General features: G+C 41.0%; 1 protein-coding gene across 3 annotated transcripts; it reads left to right on the top strand.

The window, feature by feature from the left end:
* The first annotated feature begins 875 nt into the window (after positions 1-875).
* ppp2r2ca (protein phosphatase 2, regulatory subunit B, gamma a) lies at positions 876-8,990 on the top strand. 3 transcript variants are annotated; one of them, XM_031285882.2, is made up of 10 exons: positions 876-1,164; positions 1,692-2,072; positions 2,603-2,700; positions 2,900-3,083; positions 3,499-3,611; positions 3,863-4,040; positions 5,198-5,362; positions 5,490-5,659; positions 5,929-6,020; positions 6,350-8,990. In XM_031285882.2, exons 2-10 carry the CDS (start codon positions 2,009-2,011, stop codon positions 6,645-6,647), a joined length of 1,362 nt encoding a protein of 453 aa, XP_031141742.1. In that variant the 5' UTR covers positions 876-1,164; positions 1,692-2,008; the 3' UTR covers positions 6,648-8,990. The 3 variants fall into 3 exon arrangements, with proteins under 3 accessions (XP_031141742.1, XP_031141741.1, XP_031141743.1); XM_031285883.2 differs by lacking the exon at positions 876-1,164 and adding an exon at positions 1,287-1,390; XM_031285881.2 differs by lacking the exon at positions 876-1,164 and having other exon boundaries at positions 1,179-2,072.
* The last annotated feature ends 892 nt before the right edge of the window (positions 8,991-9,882 follow it).

Below are 9,882 nucleotides of genomic sequence, written 5' to 3'. Positions count from 1 at the left end.
GGTAATCCCTTGACCTCTTACTTAGCCGATCTGGCGCCACTGGTTTATTCATTAAAGGGACTAATTTAAACTTCCAGAACCACTGGCTTTGCTCCTTTATGAATTAGCTCATAGGTTAGTCCCCCTGTTTGCTTAGTGCATTAGGCTATCTGAAGAAAGTTCGAGTTTCCCATGAATTACTGCCTGTCTTTAGCCTGCTCATTAAAATGTAGAGACCTTATCATTTCACTTATTTCACTTTGTTTCCCGATTGTACTTGAACAAATTAAAAATAAATTGCCTATCAAATCAAATTATTGGACAAAATTATATGTATATATATATATATATATATATATATATATATATATATACACACACACTATATATATATATATATATATATATATATATATATATATATATATATATATATATATATATATATATACACACACACTATATATATATATATATATATATATATATATATATATATATATATATATATATATATATATAGTATTTTTGGTTTACTTGTTTTATAAAAACAAGACACAGTAAGCATTTTTAAGTTATAAACTGGTGGGTAGAGTTATAGCTAAATAAATTTGCTTTAATTAGACTTTTGCAAAGTACTATGTTATGTGTATTGTAATCTGTATCAGTCACAGATTATTTTAAATACATTTTAAGGCCATCCCTACATTTTAGAGTTTTGCACCAAAACTGGCAAACAAAGTAGGCCTATGACCAGAAGTATTTCCTTTAACCCCTAAATTCTATTCTTAATATTACCACTCAGTGTCTAACTGCTCCATCTGCTGGCCTCTTACTCCTTCATCATCTGCAGTGGGTGGAACCACGAGTGACAGCTGTGCTGTGATTGGCTGCTCCAGGAGGAGGCTGCCATGACACAGTGGATGCTGAACGTTATCAGTTCCACAGCATCAGCAGGCAGCAGACCTCCATCCTCCTCGTTATCCCTATCTCTTTCTCTTTTTTCTCCTCCTTTGCCTCTCCTCCTCTCACCACCACCCTTGCTCTCTCTTTTCTCTCCCTTCTCCTCTCCTTGGGACACACGCAGGCCTGCTCGGGCACTCTGCAGCAGAGGACGTACACACACACACACACACGGCAGCAGGAATAGCAGCAGCAGCAGCAGCAGCAGCAGCAGGCGGACTGGTAGGTGTGCTGAGGCCTGTCTCCCTCCTGCAGCACAGGCAAGACATTGCGTTCTCCTCTGATCTCCGTCAAGGACTATCTATTTGAGAAGTGTGTGTGTGTGTGTGTGTGTGTGTGTGTGTGTGTGTGTGTGTGTGTGTGTGTGAGAGCGGGGATCTGGAAAGTAGGCAGAGAAGACTACCACACCCTGGGAACATTCGCTACCACTGTCAGAGCTTCACACCGGGTGAAGATTGCAGTAGATATTTTCACTTACATCCTCTTCATCCTGTGCGTGTTTCTGTGAGCATACAGATGTATTTATATTCTCTGTTTCTCTGCTGGAGCTGTTTGTTGTTTTTCCTCCACTCTACAGCTCTGGGATTTGCTTCAGCGTTGACTAGGCCTTGTGTTTCTGCACACATGTGTCTTTGCTAATAAGTGTGTTAAATGACTAACAAAGGTCACACCATTTGGCATGCTGTGTGCATGTATTGTCAGCCCGCTTAATGACAGTCCTCCTCTTTTCTTTCCAACTTCATCACCAGCTTTTCCATCCACTTCTTCCTGCCTCACATCTTCTACCTCACCACTTTCCTCTTTTCTGTCCTCCTGCATCTTCTTTTCCTCTTGTTCCTTTTCCTCTTTCTCAAAACCCCTCTTCTTCCTCCCTCTCCATTCCCGTCTCCATCTACTCTTCACGTCTCTTCTCCTTCTGGCTGGCTGGTTTCCCATGATGCCTTGTTCCAGGCCGCTACGCTAGGCCCTAGCAGCATGGGCGCAGCCTGGGTGGGGAGAGAGAGCACGGATTGGTCCCTTCCCCTCAGGACGGGCGCGCTGGCGGGTCACCCTCCTTAAGCTTCAGATGGGCGAGGACGCTGAGAGCCCCAAAATCAACCACACCTTCCTGCGAGACTACGTCACTGAAGGTAGAAGAGACCGGCATCGCTGTCTCTGTGGTGTCAGATAACATGGCGGTATGATTGAATGGGTTCATTTCAGCTTCATGGGTGCATTCTCCCCGCACTGCTGAATATAGGGAATGGATGTTAACATAAATCATTCCATTACTTAATGAACACTCACTGAGAGACACTTCATTGTTGGGCCTGTTTAAATGACAGATACATGTTTGATTTTATGGTTGGAGTTTAAGGAGCTGAAAGCAGAATTAACATTCAGTGTTTATTGTGTTGTCCCATTGAGAATGTATCCACATCTGGCCCAATCATCATTATCAGAGTTATCGTGGTTTTATTGAACAGGTTACTTTGTATTGATCCAGTATTTTATTCCCAACCCTGTCCATATTTTTCTTAATTCTCTGCCCCTCATTTTCCCTGTGCCAACTTAATCTCCTTTTTATTCTGTCACCTCTTTATCGCTCCTTCACCCGTTCTTCTTTTATTCTAACTATTATCCTTCTTAATCATCTCACATTTCCTCGTTGCCCTCCCAGCTGATGTCATCTCTACGGTGGAGTTTAACCAGACAGGGGACCTGCTGGCCACAGGGGATAAAGGTGGCCGAGTGGTCATCTTTCAGAGAGAGACTGAGGTTGGTTTAACATGTAAAACTTGAAATAATCGCCCCATTCTATACCCAGAATATCCACAAACAGCATGCAGTACTTACTACCTAAGCCCTAACTACAGCATTCTGTGTGTCAGTTTGTCCCAAAGGGATGTTCTTTGTATTGTATCTTCAAAGATATGCTCATTCAAAGCTGTGGTTTCTTATTTTTTGATCTTTATAGTCTAAAGGGGAGTCAGAGGAGGTGGGGGAAACGGGGGACTCTGGAGAGTACAATGTCTACAGCACATTCCAGAGCCACGAGCCGGACTTTGACTACCTGAAGAGTCTGGAGATTGAAGAGAAAATCAACAAGATCAGATGGCTGCCACAGCAGAATGCAGCACATTTCCTCCTCTCCACCAATGGTGAGAAACCAGTGACACCAGGAGAGAACCCAGATCTGATCAGTTAGGATGAAGCTCAACAAGTAGACCTGTGTACAGTTTGTAATATGAAATATCAACCGGGATGATGCACGGATTTTGATTGATATTAGAAAGATCATGACTGGCTTCATCTTCTATTATAGGTGCGATAATATAACACAAAGTCATTGGAATCACATTTGTGGGTACAGGAGTGGCACCAACCTGCCATGTAAAAACAACAGCATCTAATCTGCGCTTAAATGATATTTCTGTCATGAGACTTAATTGCCCTGAAATTCCTATCTGGATTGCCTTAGAAACTGTCCATATGAAGAGGAAATCATTATCAGGTCTCTTGTCCACTCAACTTAATCAACTTCCTGTGATGTGCAAATCTTTCTGCCTGTCACAGATAAGACCATTAAACTGTGGAAGGTGAGTGAAAGAGACAAGAGACCAGAAGGATACAACCTGAAAGATGAGGAGGGAAGGCTCAAGGACATCTCTACCATTACCTCTCTTCAGGTGTGCACAAACACACACACACACACACACACACACACACACACACACACACACACACACACACAAGCCTGCACATTTACCTTTATTTTGGTCAGTCAAATACTGCACGTATCAGGTTGATGTTCCAGTGCCCTCATATGACCCCTGACTCTGTTGTCCTCTAATTCTGTCCTACATGTCTTCCTATCATGTACCCCGCTCTCTTTCTCTCCTCCCCGCTTTCGTCAATAATCTCTATTTCTCTATCTAAGGTGCCGGTGCTGAAACCCACAGATCTGATGGTGGAGGTTCGTCCCAGACGAGTGTTTTCCAACGGACATACCTACCATGTTAACTCCATCTCAGTCAACAGCGACGGGGAGACCTACCTGTCTGCTGATGACCTCCGCATCAATATGTGGCACCTGGGCATCACAGACCGCAGCTTCAGTATCCTTCCTAACAGTGATTTGTTTTGTTTATATCATACACATTCTCTCTGCTCAGAAACATCATTCTCTGCTTTCTATAACTCTGTAGCTGGCCTTTGATTTTTGTGTGTAACGTAATCTTTTACTGGAGGAGCTGAATCAGATTTCACGGGGTATGAAATTCCCAGAACTTCACTGAATGAAAGCACAAAGTATTAGTTTGTGTCATCACAATCAATCTTGCAGCAGCAATGAGAAAATTATTATAGGATAATCTTTACTGTAAGTAAAAATCAATTTCTGGAACAGTAATAAGGAACAAACTAAGAAGAGTGGAACATATTGGGCCCTTTACTACAGATTAAAAACTGTTATAATAAGTCAATAATATTTTGGGGATGAGTAGACACCCATTCAAATCATTTTCCAAACCTAAAATTAATGCCTATTAAATTGCTTAAATGATATTCAAAATGTTATTGGTGCAAAATAAAAATAAAAAATGTCAGTGAATCTATGTATTAAAGTATACTGTAAGAACAAGGGCACACTAAATCTGATGTATGTAAGAGTGTGCATGAATTACTGTAATAGTGTTGATATGCACCACATGCAAGTGTGCCAAAATGTATATACTCTCTGATGCTCACACACACAATACCAGCTCTTGAAATATACACACAGTCGAAATATACTTTACATTCTTGCTCATCTGAATTCATCCTTGATCTATATTTAATGTAAACAGCCTATGACTATATGACTATGTTTGGATTTATGTTTGGATTAGAGTGCCGTGTGTTCAGCGCAGGCTGCAGCGTGTTGGACAGGGGTGCAGTTGGTGGTTTCCCATTCAAAAGGAAGCTGACCTAGAAAATCATAGAGGCATCTATGGAAGAAGAGTTTAAATAATTCACTCAGCAGCACACTTTCTACTGAGCCACACAGGACTACCACAAATAGAACAGAGACAGGAGCAGAGTGTGCATGCATTTTGGGGGTTGGTTGGGGAGCATTTTTGAAGTTGTGATTATAAAATGAGCTGAAAGCGTGGAGAACATGTTGGTACTGAAACATGAAACATGAAAGCACCTAAAATGTGTATGTGTTGGTATGCCTCACTCTGCCCTCATGCCATCTCTGTGGTGTTTAATTCCTAACAAACCTTTTTCTCAGATATTGTGGACATCAAACCAGCCAACATGGAGGATCTGACAGAGGTGATCACAGCAGCAGAGTTCCACCCTCACCACTGCCACTTGTTTGTGTACAGCAGCAGCAAGGGCACCCTGCGCCTCTGTGACATGAGAGCCTCCGCACTCTGTGACAGACACACCAAACGTGAGCATGTTGTGGACATTGGAGAGCTTGTTCGCATTGATGAAACGTAGAATTGAGCATATTGGTCTCACAAAAAAGAATTCTGTTATTATATTCATTAATAATCAATCACTCTGTCGTTGGTCAGTGTTTGAGGAACCTGAAGATCCAGGGAGCCGGTCCTTTTTCTCAGAGATCATTTCCTCTGTGTCAGATGTGAAGTTCAGCCACAGTGGACGTTACCTGCTGACCAGAGACTACCTCACCGCCAAGGTGTGGGACTTAAACATGGACAAGGGCCCCGTGGAGACGTACCAGGTGAGGTAGCACATCTGTTCCCTGATCTGTGTCTCATCCATGTGTCAGTTAAAATCTGTATTACCTTAAATGTATGCCCACCAATCCAGTTAATGTAGCCCTCGGAGCCTGTGTGTTGTGTTGTTGATGAATATGGCATCTAGCCAGAATTTGAACACAAGCAGTCTGTTGTAGAAGTTGTGCGTTGCATGTCGTCGATTTACTGGACCATCATGTTTAATTCTGAATCTACCCCAGAAACTAAGGTTGACTGTCTGCTTGATCCCCAGGTCCATGAATACCTGAGGAGTAAGCTGTGTTCCCTCTATGAAAACGACTGCATCTTTGACAAGTTTGAGTGTGTTTGGAACAGCTCAGACAGGTAAGTGGCAGAGATAAAAAGGAGAAAAGGATAGACAAAGTACAGTATATTTAAATCCATTTAAAAGCATAGGAGGGCGAGTGTGTCAGTATGTTTCTGCATGCAGTGATCCTCTAAATGCTTAGCCTCTGCCATTATCTGACATTTAAATCAATCCCAGAGACAAGCTTAGCAGAAGTCCGATCAATCCCTGTGCCTTCAATTTTGTTTTCTTCCTTTCCACTTCCTCCCACCTTTGAACCGTGCTTTTCTTCTCTTTACCCTCTGCACTGCATTATCTTGCGCTTCTCAATATGACATCTCGTTATGTCAATCTCTCCTCTCCTCAGCGTGATCATGACAGGCGCATACAACAGCTTCTTCCGGATGTTTGACAGGGAGACGGGGCGAGGCGTAACCCTAGAGGCTTGGCGCGAAAGCAGCAAGCCTCGGGCTGTGCTGCGAACCCGGCGTGTGTATAACGGCGGTAAGCGTCGCCGTGGAGATGTGGGTGTTGATAGCCTGGACTTTACCAAGAAAATCCTGCACATGGCTTGGCACCCGTCTGAGAATATCATTGCCATAGCAGCCACCAACAACCTGTACATCTTCCAGGATCGGGTCAACCCTGAGGCGCAGGTACAGTGACAGAGATGGCAATATGGACAGTGGCAGACACAAAGAAAGACAAACAGCAACCCAAATATATTTGGATGTCTTAGAGACGACATTGGGAGTGCAAAGCCTTTATGAGAAGATTAAGTCAAAAGCAAGCAGTATCACAACATACTGAGATGCAACATATGTTTGTGTTGATAAAAGATGAGATTAATGATAAAATCACAAGACAAGTTCATTTATTTGATCCCCTAGGAAGGTGTATAATCATTTTTGTTAAACACTGAGACAAACTGACATCTCCAGTACCCATCAGGACATGTTTTTGGTCCCACTATTCCCACTTTTTGAAGATGTTTGTCTAACTGCTCCACCGTAGGGGCAGTAAAAGAGGTGCGGGGACACCTCTCCATCTGCAATGACTCAGTGCTGTTGACCACACAATGTTGCTCTGGTAGCCTACCTTTTGACACAAAATGGAAGATTGGCGATGTGTAGCAACAGACAGCGAATGATGCTACAAAACCATCTTGAGATGACGAATGAAGCATATTTTTCACTATTGTGGAACATTAGGAGTGGTGTTATCTTATTGTACAGCTTTTCACAACAACATCCTTTTTTTTTCTTCATGGGTTGACAACAGCAGCTGAACCTCTCCTTTAGAGCAGTGCTCTTGGAGATTTCACCCGTAAATGCCCCATCATCTTTGTTCTATTCACTTTGCAATAACAGCACTAACAAAAACACAGTGCAGCAGTATTCCTGCTTTAAAACATGAGCTATTCTTCTACAGGTATACACTCTTTTTACTGTTAGCTGTAAATATTCTGTGTTCTTTTTTTTCTAAGGTGGTACCAATTTTGGTTCCAGAGAGCTCAAAGTTAAAAGATGCATTTGTTTGTCCAGTACACTGCTGATGAACCTAGAATCTTATGGATGGAAAGATTGCGGAATCGCACTATTTCAGTTAAAGCAGCACATAAATAGGTATTGCTGGCTGTGAAGAGGGAGGGGATGAAATGTGCACAAATCAACACTTACAGTTTTGCTGTGTATATTAGGCCTGCATTGGGTTTTGATGATGTAATTTTCTTTTCTAAAGTCTACGTGGTAAATTACTGAAAATGAGAGCTACAGTGGGTTAATGTTGAGCTCTCTCACATATGCTCAAATTGAGGCTAATTGGTGATTAAACCTAATTTATACAAAAGTTTAATTTATGTTAAGTGTTATGCTAACTTAAAATGAGCAGCGTTCATTTTATAATGTATAAGCACATTTTGAAGAAGTATCTTACAATCAAGAAAAGATGGAATCTACGCACATTGTTCATGAATGAATCCCCTGATTTAGCCAAACAACGTGTTGATGAGTGAGTTTGTGTCCAGTGTATTTGAAAGTCAAAGTTCATCATCAGTCCAATAGCTCATTATGTACATTGCTGAAATGTCTTTAACATTCAACCAATAATGTCATGTGAATTTATTATATCACAGGTTCGTAATGTCATTATACCGTATACCTCACAGTGCCACATGCTACTCTGCAGTGAAAAGCCTAGGATGTACAGCAGTAAGGTGATGTATGTGTTGGACTGAATTCTGTGACTTGGTCAAGATGTGATTGTTTACAGTGAAGTGCTTTGATTTCAAGTGACCTTGGCCCTGATAGGATCATTCTAAGTGGTCTGGATGTGTTCTGTAGTAGGTGGAGTAACAGAATCAGTGCAGAGGTGGAGGTTGCACTTTTTCTAACGAGTACTCCGTCTGATGGATCAACAACAGTTTCACTGTGTAGACCTTCAACCCCAAGTAAAAGAAGACAGTTGTTAATATACAGTATATGTTCCACTTGTCTGCTCTCTCCTCACTTTGCAACTCCTTTGGTTTTAAAATCACTGTTCTAAGACTTTTATGTTACAGCCTGTGGACTAGCTACTATGTGTTGGTCTTCAGTGTACACCATTGTTGTTGAATGCAGACACGATCTTGCACTGACTGGTTAAACGAAGTGTACAACACATCACAATCCACAATGACAACCCACAAGAAAATGGTTTACATAGTGGCAGGCCACCTGAAGCATTATATAAATTACAGGATTCATTCCTCCAATGGTGAGCTGCAGCTTAGAGCAGGTCAGTTGTAATCACATCAAAACCACCACCACATGCAAACTCTGAGAGGATTTGTGTTCAGGAGCACAGCAGCAGCAGCATGTTGCCATTACTCAATGCTACTAGCGTGTATATCTATCATACTTAAAAAAATCTAACTATACAAAAAACATAACTTAAATGAGGTGAATGAAAGGAATGTGCATTAATAAAATAATATAAAATCTGACAAATAAATGTGTTGGATCATTTTATGCTTGTGTGTCTATATTAAATTTCTCATCACTGAACTTTCAGACTATGAATCTGAATAAAAGCATCAAAAAGGTGGTTTTGTTTGAAAGAACTGCACTTTAATAGTCATTGCACGCTCCCATAAACTCTATCACTAAATAAAGAAGGCACTCAGATTCACAGTAAACAGGTTTAACATCAGTGATAGTCATTCACAGGTAAGTACTGTAGAGGTTACAGTTTAATATGTTCACATGGCTTTTTATGCACTGCAAGTATCATATGCTGATCATCTAAGTGCTTCTAATGGAGTTTAACAAAACATCACTGCCCTGTAAAAACCATGCATCTCAGTGAAGAACAGCCCCATTTTCAGCTTTGCAACAGCATTTTTTAAATAATCAGATTTCAATAATTCCTTTTGAAATTATGTATTTTGCTTAAGAAGTAGGAAACTCTTCTCAACCCATAAATAAACACTTCAAACATCAGTTTATCCTTACAGTAACAAAAAGCAAAGTTAAAAACTGTGACATTTATTTTGTCTTATAAATGTGACTAAATTATCATGACATCAGGGCAATGTAAAATCACTCTGTAAAGCAAAACAAACCATATAAATATCAAAATTCACAGTACTGGCACTCTATTTCTACGGAATGAACACTGTTCAATCTTTTGTTGGTATGTCTAGAGTCAGATATACCAGAGGAAGACTCAATGTATACTGTGAAGACTAGTGGTGTTTAAAAAAAAAATTCATATTTAGAAGTCATCCCTGCCAGTTACTTAAAATCAGTTCCTGCATCATTGGCCATGTCATCTTTGCTGTGGCACTCTGGTGTCTGAGTATAATACGAAGCATGGAACAGAGACTACAGCTGCATACTTTGACAGGTTTGTGAGTTTACC

The sequence above is a fragment of the Sander lucioperca genome, chromosome 4 (assembly GCF_008315115.2).
Source record: "Sander lucioperca isolate FBNREF2018 chromosome 4, SLUC_FBN_1.2, whole genome shotgun sequence".
Lineage (NCBI taxonomy): Eukaryota > Metazoa > Chordata > Actinopteri > Perciformes > Percidae > Sander > Sander lucioperca.
The sequence above is the reverse complement of the archived record's forward strand: the minus strand, read 5'-3'. Positions and strand labels throughout refer to the sequence as shown.